Consider the following 16,503-nt stretch of genomic DNA (forward strand, 5'->3'; position numbering starts at 1 on the left):
TGTTTTACACATGGTGAATCCACCCCCTAAAAAGCCTACTGAGCTTGGGAGAAGCATGAAAATAAACTTAATACATGCAGAAACATTTTGTTTTCTAGATCTATGCACTGGTTTCACAAGTATAACTGCAAGTATAACAAGTGTAACTGCCCTAATTTTCAGTTGCACAAATTGAGAATCAATAATTTGCTAACAGTTTTTAATATAGTTCATAACCAATCTCCTCTGTCCTGACAGCCCTATTTTGGGAAATGCACCTGGTACTATCACCGTATTTGTCTTCTCATCTCCTGCCCTATATTCTTGCTTGAGTGAGATTTCTGAACTGGTGTTAATTATTTGTGTGAATATGTGTACTCAAACTGTTTTGAAAAGTGTACCTCGTGCATATACCAGTTGTCTTTAACCGAGAAACAAATGAAACACACTTTCCACATGCTTGGGTTGGGGCCATTAAATAGTGTCCAGGCACTGCTTGAGAGAGACAAAAACTCTCTTGGCAAAAAAGAATTGTTAGGAAGTTTAAAAGTAACTTCATCGCTTCCAGTGATCCTCATTAAAACTGAATGAAAATGCACATTCGTTTTAAAATTAGAGTGATTAACCAGTCAATTCAATTCACAATCACAAGAAGCAATATAATAGATAAAACTAGATATAAAATTTATATAGCACCTTTCACATTCTCAGTCATTAAATTACTTTTGAAGTCACGTATTTGAAGACAAATATGGTAGCCAATTTACGTACAAGACCTCCGAAGCAACAATAAGATGAATGACCAGATAATCTGTTTTTTGACGGTGTTGCATGAGGGGTGCGTGTTGGCCCGGATACCAGGTTAGCTCTTTGCTCTTCTTTGAATAAGTGCCATGCAATATTTATATCCACCTGGAGAGGCAGGTGGGGTCTCAGTTTAAAACCTCATCCAAAAGACGGCACCTCTGACAATGCAGCACTGAGGGTCAGTCTAGTGTAAGTTAGCCTGCAGCTTAAACCCACAAACCTCTGACTCAGAGGTTGGAGTACTACCAGCTGAGCCAAGCTGACGGTCGTCAAAATACTGATGACATTTATGGAACAGGTGCCAAAACATACTTTGTGTTGTATGTGTCTTTTCATCCCGATGAAGTGAAATCAAGATTCATTGAACAGTCTCTTACTGTAGCTCATCCAGACCTCAAAAATGCGAAACTCCATAACTTTCATGGCCTTGCCTTCAGCATTTTATCTCTAAGCCTTTAAAAGGTAAACATGGGGTCATGTAACTTCTCTCACCCCTTTCAAGGCTGAGGGAGTCTCACAGTTTTGAATGATTTCTGATGGGTGATGGTGTGATGAGTTTTGATTTCACTTCATGTCATTTCATTTTAATAAGAGGAAGACGCAGAGAGGGGGAGGAAGAACATGAAGAATTATATATTTGCAGCTTAGGAGAAACAAGAAAGGAAACTTCAGTACAGTATCAATACATTAGAGCAGGACAAGAAAGGTTGTGATGGAGATTAGCTTAGATGTTTGTGGAAGGATAGAGATTTTTTGTTCCAACCCTCTCGCCTCTCATTTAAAATCCTCGCTCTCTACCGCCCACCCAACTACCATTAAAGTTTTCTCACCGAGATATCTTCACTGCTTTCCTCCCTCAGCCTCTGCATCAGGCAACTTCTCATCCTCGGTGATTTCGACCTCCATCTCAATTTATCATACTCTCTCCTCTGAGTTCACTAGCCTCCTATCCTCCCTTAATCGCTCCCTCCATGTAAACTCCCCAACCCATATTCACGGCCACCCCCTTGACCTTGCCATCTCACGTGGCCTTGCTACTCCCATCGTGTCAATCACAGATAAGGCCATCTCTGATCACTTCCTTGTATTGCGCTCCACCCACATCCTCCTTCCCCGTCCCAATCCTACTTCCTTCTGTGTCCACTCCTGGCAAAACTCCCAACTCACTTACAACTGCACTTTCAAAATCCCACCTGTCTAGCCTTTGGCCCTCCATTCACCACAAAATTCCTGCAGCTACCAGTCTGCTCAACCACACCCTCCCCACCACCTTTGATACCCTAGTCCCTATTAAAACCATCACTCTCTCTCACCCTGGCTGTTCCCCCTGGTATGGCCCTCATCTCTGCTCCCTTAAGTCCAAGGGATGAAGACTTGAACGGATATGGCAGACAAGTGGTTTAGCCATTCACCGCCAGATCTGGCTGGACTACATAAAGCATTATCGGGTCCTGCTCTCGTCTTCCAACACTGCTCACTGTTCCAGAATCATTCTGGAATGCAAAGATAACCCCGGCTTCTTTTCTCTACTGCAAACCGTCTTCTTAAACCCCTATCCCCTGTCTCCTCCACCCTTACCTCCAACGACAAGTGCGAGGAGTTCATGGACTCCTTTGTCTCTAAGATTGAGACCATCCATTCAGCTGCCTTTGCCACTTTCCTCCCTTCCCCATGGTCACTGGGCCAAACTTTCTCTAAGGTTCCGCCCCTGCCCTAGCCCTGAACTCACATTTTCCTCCAGTTTCTCTCCGATCTCCCCTTATGCCCTCTCCGAGCTCATCTTGTCCATGAAACCCACTTCCTGCTCCCTCAACCCTACTCCCACTAAACTGCTGATCACCCAACTTCCTTTTCTGGCACCCACATTAGCTGATAGTGTTAATTGTTCTCTCTCCTCAGGCACTATCCCCCTCTCCTTCAAATCTGCTGTCATCACCCTTCTCCTCAAAAAAAAAAAAAAAAAAAAAAAAAAAAAAAAAAAACCCTTGACCCCTCCGTCCTTGCAAACTACTGCCCCTCTGAAACCTCCCTTCTCCAAAGTCCTTGAACGTGTTGCCGCCTCTCAAATCTGTGCCCACCTTCCGTGTTTGAATCCCTCCAATCAGGTTTCCGCCCCTGCCACAATACTAAAACAGCTCTTAGCAAAGTCACAAATGTCATCCTATGTGACTGTGACAAAGGTAAACTGTCCCTCCTTGACCTGTCTGCAGCCTTTGACAGGGTTGACCACACCATCCTCCTCCAACGCCTCTCCACCGTCGTCCAGCTGGGTGGGACTGCACTTGCCTAGTTCCATTCTTATCTATCTAATCGTAGCCAGGGAATCACCTGCAATGGCTTCTCTTCCCGCTCCCACATCGTTATCTCTGTGTTACCCAAGGATCTATCCTTGGTTCCCCCCTCCTATTTCTCATCTACATGTTGCCCCTTGGCGACATCATCCGAAAACACAGCGTCAGTTTCCACATGTACGCTGACAACACCCAGCTCTACCTCACCACCACTTCTCTCGACCCGTCCACTGTCTCTAAGTTGTCAGACTGCTTGTCCGACATCCAGTATTGGATGAGCAGAAATTTCCTCCAACTAAATATTGGGAAGACCGAAGCCATTGCCTTTTGTCCCCGCCACAAACTCCGTTCCCTAGCCACCAACTGCATCCCTCTCCCTAGCTTGTCTGAGGCTGAACCAGACGGTTCGCAACCTCGGTGTCATTTTTGACCCTGAAATGAGCTTCTGATCACATATGCGCGCCATAACTTAGATCACCTATTTCCACCTCCGTAACATCGCCCGACTCCACCCCTGCCTCAGCTCATCTGCTGCTGAAACCCTCATTCATACCTTTGTTACCTTTAAACTTGACTATTCCAACGCATTCCTGGCTGGCCTCCCACGTTCTACCCTACATAAACTTGAGGTCATCCAAAACTCTGCTGCCCATGTCCTAACTTGCATCATGTCCCATTCACCCATTACCCCTGTGCTCGCTAACCTACATTTGCTCCCACTTAAGCAACGCCTCAATTTAAAAATTCTCATCCTTGTTTTCAAATCCCTCCATGGCTTCGCCCCTCCCTATCTTTGTAATCTCTTCCAGCCCCACAACCCTCCAAGGTATCTGCACTCCTCTAATTCTGGCCTCTTGAGCATCCCTGATTTTAATCGCTCAACCATTGGTGACCGTACCTTCAACTGCCAATGCCCTAAGCTCTGGAATTCCCTCCCTAAACCTCTCTGCATCTCTACCTCTCTTTCCTCCTTTAAAACTCTCCTTAAAACTCTTTGGCCAAGCTTTTGGTCACCTGCCTGTGGCTCGGTGTCAAATTTTGTTTGATAACTCTCCTGTGAAGCACCTTGGGATGTTTTACTACGGTAAAGGGGCTATATAAATACAAGTTGTTGTTGTTGATTTTCGAATACTTAGTCACGTAAACTTGAAGTCAGGAATTGCTGTTTACTTGGATTTAACTGGGACATTATGTAATTAAAGAAAATAAGAAATCAGACAACCACAACTGCCATTAATATTTCAAATGTAAGAAATCACACAACACCAGGTTATAGTCCAACAGCTTTATTTGAAATCACAAGCTTTCGGAGCGCTGCTCCTTCTTCAGGTGAGCTTCACCTGAAGAAGGAGCAGCGCTCCGAAAGCTTGTGATTTCAAATAAAGCTGTTGGACTATAACCTGGTGTTGTGTGATTTCTTACATTTGTCCACCCCAGTCCAACTCCGGCATCTCCACACCATTAATATTTCACTCTGCTGCAGTAAACATCACCCCATAATATGCAGTTTGTTTCAGTGTTTCTGTATTTTTTCTATAGTTCTCTGCAGAAGATGAAGCAGCTCTTAAGGATCCAATCATCAGGAGGTTTGAAAAAGAAGGCAGCCCTTACTACTCTAGTGCCAGGTACAAAAATAGCTAGTACCAGTACTGTGTGCTTTAAATGTACCAGATAAAATAAGATTGCTCCACCAACTATTCTTGTATTGATAGTATGATTCAGTTGTTGCTTATTTAAATTTTCTTCTCTTCTTAGGCAGTCCCTCGGAACCGAGGATGACTTGCTTCCACATTAAAAATGAGTTGTCAGGTGACTGATGAGTCCAATGTGGGACCTACAGTCTCTGTCACAGGTGGGGCAGACGGTGGTTGAAGGGGCAGCTGGGTGGGGTGCTTGGGTTGACGTGCGCTGCCTGCGCTTGGCTTCCGCTTGCTCCCGGCGAAGAGACTCGAGGTGTTCGGCGCCTTCCCGGATGCTTACAATATCTTTGGTTATAACTGATGATTACCATACTTTAGAATCATCACTGATACAGTACTTGTGAGCGTTCTGTATAAAACTGATTGATTATACAACCGTAATTCTTTATTGTAATTTCACTTTTATTGTGCCTGGTGTGTTGCTTTATCAGAGGAAAATAATTAATTAAACTTGAAAGTCTCATGCTCATTAGAAAAACAGTACCAATAAAATAGTGAAGCCTTTAGACAAGTGTGAAGTTTCAGCTTGCTTTGACCTGCCTGACAAGATAGCAGTTACCCTGTGTAATAGATGAATCAATTTTATAGTTACATCCACTAATGAGCTCAGGACTTCACTAATAGGTGTGGTTCTCCTCTCTGATGGCTCCATGTAGCTGAATACAGAGCAAGCAAAGATGCATTGTCAGCTTCTGTCAGCACCTAGAATGGAAGTCATTTGTTACAACCAAAGGTATTTGGTTGATTTAGATTGGCTAGTGCATCCTGTCAAAAGTTATTGCTAAAGGTTTGTTGTTTCAGGATAAAGTGGCATTTAATTTAAGCAGTATATTGGGTACCTGTCGTCTGTGAATAGTTGATCCTGAGTTCTTAACTCAGTGCACTTAACATTGCATTTTATGAGTTTTGCTATAGGATGGATCAGCTTGAAAACAAAACTGAAATCTGCCTCACAGACCATTCATTATTCCCTTCACCAATTCCTTTGTAGACTGTAATGAAAGCGTGATTATCCCAAAATTGCAGAACAAGGTCCTTTCTGCTAAATCTTGAAAATTTCATTTGTTATTGGCCCAGATATTCCGATCGCAGGCCCCCCGCGGGTGGAGGGCTGCGATCTGGAAAAATCTGTGCCCTTACCTGAGGGCTCCCGGGAGGCGCAGAGTTCCGCTGCTGGGCCTCTCCAAACTGCCGGTGCGCAGGGCCCACGTATCCCAGAGGTGCAGGTAGTTTGCAGCATACCTGGGATCACGTGGGCCATGGGGAGCCAATCAGAGAAGGGAATCTCCCTTCATACATTTGACAGGAAGACCCCCAAAACATAGTAAAACTTCAAATAATTTTTTTTTTTAAATCACATTTTTAAAATGACTTGAAATTACATAAATTTAAATTTTTGTTTAAAATAGTTAATTTTTGAAAAAAATAATTAAAGTTTTCAATGGGGCTAAAAATAAACTTACTTTTTTAAAAGTATTTTTTAAATGATAAATCAGTGGAAAAATTTATTTATTTTTACTTCAACTCTTAGCCTGGTAAAAGCAGGCTTTACGCCTGCTTTTACTAGACGCAAGAATTGTAAGCGTTTTCTGCGGGCGGAGGGTCTCCAAAAAGCAGAACTATCTGCCCGCAGAGGCCCTGCTCCAGGGCAGCCGGAGGATCTGTCCAGAGCTTTCTTGACAGATCGGAAATGCCGGTTTCAAGCGCATGCGCAGTGCATGCCTGAAACCGGCATTTCCGATGTCCCTACGGGTGAGTACACAGCGCGTACACACCCGTAGGGCTCGGAATTTCTGGGCCAATGTTACTTGGCTGTTTGCTCATTTGTACTTGGAACACAGATGGACTGACTAATTAAATTTCTTCACCTCTCCCTACCTAATTGTGTATGTAGACATACAGATAACAAGGACAGACTTTATGTCTGTCAAGTTTGATTTGCTAGTAGGTAGCTGTGGTAAACCACTTTTATCGTTACACTATAGTTATCACTTGTATTGTTATCACCGTTATCACTGTTGTATCACGATACGAGGTCGCCTCTTGTCGCGCTGTTATACCTGGGCTGACCACCTCCGACTCCGCCCATGGCTCCACCTACCTGCCCAGGTATAAAGGTAGTCGACTGGCTGGTATTCCTCCTTGTTGGACCCGATCACCCACGAGGGTGGGCTCTGTTATTTAGTCAATAAAAACCTTTAGTTACGTTCCTAACTCGTCGCTTTTTATTGGACGAATTGATAGGTATATCAATTTTATTGACTAAATTTTAAAGATGTCTACTACTGGCCAGCCAGAAGCCCTCCCAGAAGCACAGCCACACCAGCCGGCTTGGCTGCAAGCCCTCAAACCACCGTACCTGGATCTAAACCCACAGGCAGCAAACACAGCCCTCAACTTCAAACACTGGCTGGACTGCTTCGAATCCTACCTGGAAGAATCCGGCGCCCCGCAGAGATCCAAACTAAGACTTCTGAACGCCCAAGCGAGCCCGAGAGTATACGCACTCATACAGGACACGACTACGTACGAGGCCGCTATCAACCTACTGAAACAGCAGTACCGCAGCCCGGTAAATTACATGTACACCAGGCACCTCCTAAGATCCCGCCCGCAACAGCCAGGAGAGTCTGTAGCTGAATTTTTACGGGCGCTAAGAGCACTCGGCAGGAACTGTGACTTTAAAGCGGTGACGGCTGTTGAAAATACGGAGGATAATATCCGCGATGCCTTTGTGAAAGGCCTACGGTCCGACTACTCACGGCAAAGACTGCTTGAAGCTAAAGACCTCGACCTGGACAAAGCTGAAGCCCTCGCTCTCTCCCTGGAGGTGGCCCATCAGGACCAGGAGGCGTTTTCCAGGTACTGCTCGCGACCCTGGGACTCGGGCCCGACCCCTACCGCAATACCCTTCGCAGCGCCGCCCCCGGGACCTACCTCAGCGTCGGCGTCCCGGACCCGACCGGGCCCGCCACCCCCGGTACCGGCTCCGACATCGGGCACCCGCGATCGGGCCGCCGGCTGCTTCTTTTGCGGCCAGGAGAAGCACCCGAGGTCGCGCTGCCCAGCCAGGAACTCTACCTGCACAACCTGCAGGAAGAAAGGCCACGTCTCTAAGGCCTGCAGGAGCGGATCTTCAGAGGCCAGCAGTGCCTCATGCGAACTGTGGGGGCGGCCATCTTCTTTCAAGGCAACTGAGGCCAGTATCCCCACACGTGAGTCATGGGGGCGGCCATCTTTGATCAAGGCAACCGACCCCAATAGTGCCTCATGTGAGTTATGGGGGCAGCCATCTTCTCCGCCATTTTGTCCTACCTCGTGGGAGACGCCATTTTACCCACCACGCCCGACTGCCACCGGGCCCCCGGACCCGACGACCGCCTCGCCCGCAGACGACAACGACTCGCTTACCTACACGCTAGCCTCCGTCACTCTGGATCAAGCCCGCCCACACCACCTGTCCAAGTCGATGATGGACATCAAAGTAAACGGCCACGCCACGACCTGCCTGTTCGACAGCGGAAGCACGGAGAGCTTCATCCACCCAGACACGGTGAGCCACTACTCCCTCCCTGTCCTGCCAACGCGCAACCGAATCTCGATGGCATCGAGGTCCCACGCCACGGACATTAGCGGCTACTGTGCTGTGACCTTGTCGGTTAAGGGTACAGAGTATAAAAACTTTAAACTCCTCGTCCTCCCCCAGCTCTGCGCTGCCGTCCTACTAGGGCTGGACTTCCAATCCCACCTCCAAAGTGTAACCCTAGCATACGGTGGACCCCTCCCCCCACTCACAGTCGACAACCAGCGAAGGTTAAACCGCCCACCGCGTAACACCTGCAGCCTATCCACCCTCAAGGTGCCGCCACCTTCCCTGTTCGCTAACCTCACCCCCGACTGCAAACCCGTCGCTACCAAGAGCAGGCGGTACAGCGCTGGGGACAGAGCTTTCATTAGCTCCGAGGTGCAGCGTCTCCTGAAGGAGGGCTTCATCGAGGGGAGCAACAGCCCCTGGCGTGCCCAGGTCGTGGTCGTTAAGACCGGCGATAAAAATCGCCTGGTCATCGACTACAGCCAGACCATAAACAGATACACCCAGCTGGACGCATACCCCCTTCCCCGCATATCTGACATGGTCAATCAGATTGCACAATACTGCGTATTCTCGACCAGCGACCTTAAGTCGGCCTACCACCAACTCCCTATCCACCCCGAGGACCGCCAGTACACCGCCTTCGAGGCGAATGGGCGCCTATACCACTTCCTTAGGGTCCCCTTCGGTGTCACCAACGGGGTCTCGGTCTTCCAAAGGGAGATGGACCGGATGGTTGACCAGAACGGACTGCAGGCCACATTCCCCTACCTAGATAACGTCACCATCTGCGGCCGCGACCGGCAGGACCACGACGTGAATCTGGAGAAATTCCTCCGTACAGCCCAACGGCTGAACCTCACCTACAATAAGGAGAAATGTGTGTTTAACACCTCGCGCCTTGCCATCCTTGGCTGTGTAGTAGAGAACGGACTCATCGGCCCCGACCCCGAAAGAATGCGCCCCCTCATGGAGCTACCCCTCCCCCACTGCCCTAAGGCACTTAAGAGAACCCTGGGGCTCTTCGCCTACTATGCCCAATGGGTGCCCAATTATGCGGACAAAGCCAGACCCCTCATGAAGTCCACATCCTTCCCCCTTACGAAGGAAGCGTGCGCAGCCTTCTCCCTCATTAAGGGAGACATTGCCAAGGCCACTATGCACGCAGTGGATGAGTCCATCCCCTTCCAAGTCGAGAGCGATGCATCCGACTTCGCCCTAGCCGCCACCCTTAACCAGGAGGGGAGACCGGTGGCCTTCTTCTCAAGGACCCTACAGGGCCCTGAGATCCGACACTCGTCGGTCGAGAAGGAGGCCCAGGCGATTGTGGAGGCGGTACGACGCTGGAGGCACTACCTGGCAGGCAAACGATTTACCCTCCTTACCGACCAACGTTCGGTCGCTTTTATGTTTAATAACAAGCTGAGGGGCAAAATCAAGAATGACAAGATCTTGAGGTGGAGAATCGAGCTCTCCACCTACGATTATGATATCTTGTACCGGCCAGGTAAGCTGAACGAACCCCCCGATGCTCTGTCACGAATTACATGCGCCAGCGCGCAAAGTGATAGACTTCAGACCCTCCACAACGACCTCTGCCACCCCGGGGTCACCAGACTTTACCACTTCATTAAGGCCCGCAACCTGCCCTACTCCATCGAGGAGGTCAGGACCATAACCAGGAACTGCCAGACCTGCGCCGAGTGCAAACCGCACTTCTTTAGGCCGGACAGAGCAAGCCTGATCAAGGCCACCCGCCCCTTCGAGCGCCTGAGCATCGACTTTAAGGGGCCCCTCCCGTCCTCTGACCGTAATGTGTACTTCCTCAACATTGTTGATGAGTACTCCCGTTTCCCCTTTGCCTTCCCCTGCCCAGACATGACCAGTACCACGGTCATTAAATGCCTGAACGACCTCTTCGCCTTGTTCGGGTTCCCAAACTATATACATAGTGACCGGGGCTCCTCTTTCATGAGCGAGGAACTCCGTCAGTTCCTACTAGCGAGAGGTATTGCAGCAAGTAGGACCACCAGCTACAACCCCCAAGGGAACGGCCAGGTGGAAAGAGAGAACGCGACGGTATGGAAGGCCGTCCTCTTAGCCTTAAAGTCTAAGGGCCTCCCAACCTCCCGCTGGCAGGAAGTCCTCCCGACAGCGCTGCACTCCATCCGGTCACTACTTTGCACTGCCGTTAACGCCACCCCCCATGAACGAATGTTTGTTTTCCCCAGGAAGTCGACTACGGGAACCACTCTACCAACCTGGCTGACCTCTCCGGGGCCCGTCTTGCTGCGAAAGCACGTGAGGGCCCATAAAACAGACCCCCTGGTCGAAAGGGTGAACCTCCTGCACGCCAACCCCCAGTACGCCTACGTGGCTTACCCAGACGGGCGGGAGGACACTGTCTCCTTACGAGACCTCGCACCCTCGGGCACTCCGGAGACACCACCTTTACCCCCCCCCACCACCCCCCCAATTCCAGCCCAGGTAGACGGCATGCCGGAACCCCACGAGCCTTCGCCGACCACGCAGACACCAGCACTAACACCGGATAATGCAGCACCGCCGCTGCGACGATCGGAGAGGCTTACGAGGCCTCCGGACAGACTGACATACCAGAACTGGTAGTACACTTCACCCCGCCGGACTCAAATCTAAACAAGGGGTGAATGTGGTAAACCACTTTTATCGTTACACTATAGTTATCACTGTTGTATTGTTATCACCGTTATCACTGTTGTATCACGATACGAGGTCGCCTCTTGTCGCGCTGTTATACCTGGGCTGACCACCTCCAACTCTGCCCATGGCTCCACCTACCTGCCCAGGTATAAAGGTAGTCGACTGGCTGGTATTCCTCCTTGTTGGACCCGATCACCCACGAGGGTGGGCTCTGTTATTTAGTCAATAAAAACCTTTAGTTACGTTCCTAACTCGTCGCTTTTTATTGGACGAATTGATAGGTATATCAGTAGCTTACATTCCTTTCATTTCCTAGCTGGAGTACCATTTAGGATTACTAGATAAAGTCTAGAGAAATTAAAATTTTTCAGTTTGGTTTGGCTGCATTACATTTCGGTTTTACATTTTCACCAGAATAATTTGTTTTCTAAATCAGCATAAGCTCATGCATGTAACTTTTTGAACTCTCCAGCTAATAAAATTAAGATCCCTAATGGACTTTAGTGTCTAGTCACAGCAGTGTCATCAGTCCTTTGTAGAACAGAATTTAGATAATCAAATCTATGTATCCAGGCCTATGCAGTCCAGCTTGAAGTTGATTTGTCTATTAAACCTCCTGTTAAATATAATTCTAAATGTGTAGAGTGATGGGTGCATGCAGTGATTACAAGTTGAAAATCTAATTGAGAGATGCAAATGTCATAAACTGCAAGGATGAAGTTGAAGTGGTTTATAACGGTCTACTGAACACCAAGATGAAATTGTAGTTTGTACCTGTTAAGTTTTGTAGTACGTATGTAGGTGAGGTTCATACATGTGGTTTTATTGTGTTTTTGTTGACTGATTTCGCAGAGACATTGATGGAAACCTGTAAGATACAGATGGCACGTGTTACAGGGAGAGCAGGAAACATGGAGATGGCAAAAACGCTGAACAATTATTTTGTATCAGTCTTTACGGTAGAGGACACTAAGAATATCCCAACACTGGACAAACAGGGGGCTCTGGGGGGGAGGAGCTAAATACGATTAAAACCACTAAGGAAGTGGCACTTGGTAAAATAATGGGACTCAAGACGGATAAATCCCCTGGACCTGATGGCTTACATCCTAGGGTCTTGAGGGAAGTGGCGGTAGGGATTGTGGATGCATTGGTAATAATTTTCCAAAACTCCCTGGACTCAGCAAAGGTCCCGTCAGATTGGAAAACTGCTAATGTAACACCCTTATTTAAAAAGGGTAGTAGGCAGAAGGCTGGAAACTATAGACCTGTTAGCCTAACATCTGTGGTTGGTAAAATTTTAGAGTCCATTATTAAGGAGACAGTAACGGGACATTTGGATAAACATAATTTAATAGGACAAAGTCAGCATGGTTTTATGAAGGGGAAGTCATGTTTGACAAATTTGCTTGAGTTCTTTGAGGAAGTAACATACAGGGTGGATAAAGGGGAACCAGTGGACGTAGTGTATTTAGACTTCCAAAAGGCATTTGACAAGGCGCCACACAAAAGATTATTGCTCAAGATAAAAAATCATGGGATTGGGGGTAATATTCTGGCATGGGTGGAGGGTTGGCTATCTAACAGAAAGCAGAGAGTTGGGATAAATGGTTCGTTCTCAGACTGGCAATCAGTAACTAGTGGTGTTCCGCAGGGGTCAGTGCTGGGTCCCCAACTCTTTACAATCTGTTGTAATGATTTGGAGGAGGGGACTGAGTGTAACATATCAAAGTTTGCAGATGATACAAAGATGGGAAGGAAAGTAGTGAGTGAGGAGGACATAAAAAACCTGCAAAGGGACATAGACAGGCTAAGTAAGTGGGCAGAGATTTGGCAGATGGAATACAATACTGGAAAGTGTGAGGTTATGCACTTTGGCAGGAAAAATCATAGAGCAAGTTATTATCTTAATGGCAAGAAACTGGAAAGTACTGTAGTACAAAGGGATCTGGGGGTCCTGGTGCACAAAACTCAAAAAGTTAGTATGCAGGTGCAGCAAGTGATCAAGAAGGCCAATGGAATGTTGGATTTTATTGCTAGGGGGATAGAATATAAAAACAGGGAGGTATTGTTGCAGTTGTACAAGGTATTGGTGAGACCGCACCTGGAATACTGCATACAGTTTTGGTGTCCATACTTAAGAAAAGACATACTTGCTCTCGAGTCAGTACAAAGAAGGTTCACTCGGTTAATCCCGGGGATGAGGAGAGGTTGAGTAGATTGGGACTCTACTCATTGGAGTTCAGAAGAATGAGAGGCGATCTTACTGAAACATATAAGATTGTGAAGGGGCTTGATCGGGTGGATGTGGTGAGGATGTTCCCAATGATGGGTGAAACTAGAACTAGGGGGCATAATCTTAGAATAAGGGGCTGCTCTTTCAAAACTGAGATGAGGAGAAACTTCTTCACTCAGAGGGTAGTAGGTCCGTGGAATTTGCTGCCCCAGAAAGTTGTGGAAGCTACATCATTAAATAAATTTAAAACAGAAATAGACAGTTTGTTAGAAGTAAAGGGAATTAGGGGTTACGGGGAGCGGGCAGGAAATTGGACATGAGTCTATGTTCGGAACGGTCATGGCCCTGTGGGTAACGGAGTGGGCCCAGGGGCCGTGTAGCCTGGTTCTGCTCCTACTTCTTGTGTTCTAATTATGTGTTAGATTTCAGGAGATGGTTCTATTCCTGTTTCTGGCTGGGGTGGAGATCACCTTTTACAGAAGGTAAGTACTGTAGAAAATATAGGGACAGTGATCTCCTGGACGAGTTTCGATCGCCTAGATGGGTCGGAGAGGAATTTCCTGGATTTTTTTTCTCCCAAATTGGCCATTGGGTTTTTTATCTGGTTTTTCGCCTCTCCCAGGAGATCACATGGGTTCGGGAGGGATGTAGAGTGATAGTAGATTTGAGGTTAGGATCAGATCAGCCATGATCTTACTGAATGGTGGAGCAGGCTCGAGGGGCCGATTGGCCTACTCCTGCTCCTAGTTCTTATGTTCTAAAAATGATGGAAGATGCTTTTTAAAAATGCAGTCCAAATTGGATAATATTTTCAGTTAGAGAGTTACAAATTATACTGGTTGACACTATCAAAATCGCACCCAGTAATTGAATTAATCCTATTCTAACTCATACTTTCCCAAGACCTCACAACTGTGCAATGCCTTACCTCCATCATTCCTCCATCCTCCTACAATGTTCAGGCTTTTAAAACCCAAAGTTGGCATCACCTCACGCCATTACATTATTAACCCATTTTGCTGCTGTCCTGTGTAATGGATTTTGCCCCTTCACCTTGGTTTCTCAAACAAAAAACATTCTGCTACCCATCCTTCCATTTTCTGGCTAATTTTTCTTTGAATTAATTATTAGTGGCACTGATTCTTCAGGAACTGGGTGATCAAGGGTCACTGCTGCATTTCCTTCTTTCAACCAACTATTGACCTCCAATGTTTATCCTGAAAATTTCTATGAAGGTACTGAGTCAGATTGAAAACACTTTCTGATTAATATCCTATTGCACTGGAACCAGCTTGCCTTTTAAATATTTACTTTTCTAACTCTCCTGTTTTGAACTTAAGTAACTCCTTTTTCTTGGTAACATTAAGGTTTTTTTTAAAACATCTATATTTTCTTCACTTTGTAGTCTGTGAAAGTTAAACATTTTGATAACGTTTTAAATGTTGCACATTCTATATTGTAAAGAAAATACCTGAAATTGTTTTATTTTAAATATTTGTGGTTTAGGGATTACAATAGAAAATGGAGACTGGTAGATAAGAGGAGACTAGATGGTGCAGTGGGTTAGCTGTTCTTTCACCTCTGGGCTTGAATCATGAGTCTATTTGTTGGCTGTGGGCATCCTATGTAAAATTAATTTGACATTCAACCTAGTTCTCGATAGGTGTGGGGCTCACAGCACAAAAGCTGTTGTTAATTTGGAATTGATTCGTACTAAATTGGCAATCTCACTCAGGAAGGCCATGGGGCTGGCCAATATGGGGAATGCAAATAATACACTGGTGCAGTAAAGGGTGTTCCATTGTGGTTAAGACATGTTGTTGGGGTAGAGTGGAGAATACTTTACAGCTCACTGTGGTGTATTAAATATGGGGATGCTTAATGCTGTCACTGGCTGCACAAAATATTCCATTTCTCAGTGCTAGTATCTTGCATCTTGCGCACAAAAGATTGTCTGGAATATTAAAACAAATGTAACTTTGTGAGAAAGTAAATCCCTTGATTATTGTTGATCTTTTGAAAACTATGGATGTACACTTGGGTGAAAGTAACAGCAATTTCATAATGGAGCTTCCCCTGTTATTGGATGTCTTTTGCTAGAAACCCACAGCTGTTACTGGACTTCAGACTGTTGAGACCATTGTATATTTCAGTGCATTTCTTTATAGGCTTTAATTTGCATATAGTCATATGGAAGGATTTACATCCACATTTTAAAAATTGATTAATGACTATCCATAATTACCAAATTTCTACCAACAAAAATGCAAGAGCCCATGTACGCTTCTTAATCGCTCCTAGAGTAAATTGTGCAAAGTACAGTCTTCAGTAGGTTTTAATTAACTATGATGTGCAGAAAATCACATGTGCAATAAACAGTTACGAAAGTCTCTTTGGGAGGCCTGGAGGTGACTAGTGCAGATTAATTACCAACTACTTTAAAACAAGAAAAATAACATTTCCAAGTCAAAATCAATTGAAACAATGGTGTCAATTTAGATCATTTCACCCATTTTATTTCCCCAGGTCAAAATTCCTGCAATGCATAATCAATGAGTAAAGATGTGATTAATTTTACTCAGAAGCTGTCTAATACATACAAGAATTAATGCAATTTTAAGGAATATGAAGGATGTTATCAGCCTAAAATAAATTCAGTATTGTTCTAACTTTATAATAAGTAATAATCTTTCAAACTAAACTTAAACCTCAGTGGTTATGAGAAGTAATTTGAAAACAATTTCTTTTAATATTTTAATGGTGCACAGAAAGTAATGTCTAAAGGATGTGTTAGTGGATTAATCAAAACATAATTGGAGTGTCATAGGACAGCCTCTTTATCTAAAATATCAATAAGGCCTCAACTTCAACCTGAGTTTTTAAATGGATGCTAGAGAGTTTGTGGTAGTGGTTCGCAGTGTGTATGACAAAACTTAGGTCACCCAAAAGGATTGGAGTTCAAGGTCTGTAGATGGGTTGTATAAACCCCTTGTTGGAGACACATAAAATTAGGCACATTTGTGATAAATCTGATCAGATCATGCATATCTGCTCTGCTAAACACAACATTGTTGTGTACCTCACAACTGGGAAGCATGCTGTGTTCTGTTTTTCTATACTCTTAGAAATAATATGATCCAACAGTTCAGAAAAGGAAAATTATAATCCCATTTGTGCTGACATCGGCTTAAAGGGAAAGCAAAGTCTAGAGGTAGT

At 45.8% G+C, this 16,503-nt stretch overlaps 1 protein-coding gene across 2 annotated transcripts in view; it reads left to right on the forward strand.

Annotated features, from left to right (window-relative positions):
• Positions 1-16,503, forward strand: part of mccc2 (methylcrotonyl-CoA carboxylase subunit 2) — a 221,402-nt gene that overhangs the window by 167,419 nt on the left and 37,480 nt on the right. For both annotated transcript variants that reach the window (XM_085989936.1, XM_085989927.1), the window contains one exon: positions 4,617-4,702. In XM_085989936.1, coding sequence (XP_085846062.1) covers positions 4,617-4,702 — 86 coding nt within the window. The remainder of the gene's footprint in view (positions 1-4,616; positions 4,703-16,503) is intronic.

Source organism: Somniosus microcephalus, chromosome 1 (genome assembly GCF_052327205.1).
Source record: "Somniosus microcephalus isolate GS21.2 chromosome 1, FLI_Smic_1.0, whole genome shotgun sequence".
In the NCBI taxonomy this organism is placed as follows: Eukaryota; Metazoa; Chordata; class Chondrichthyes; order Squaliformes; family Somniosidae; genus Somniosus; species Somniosus microcephalus.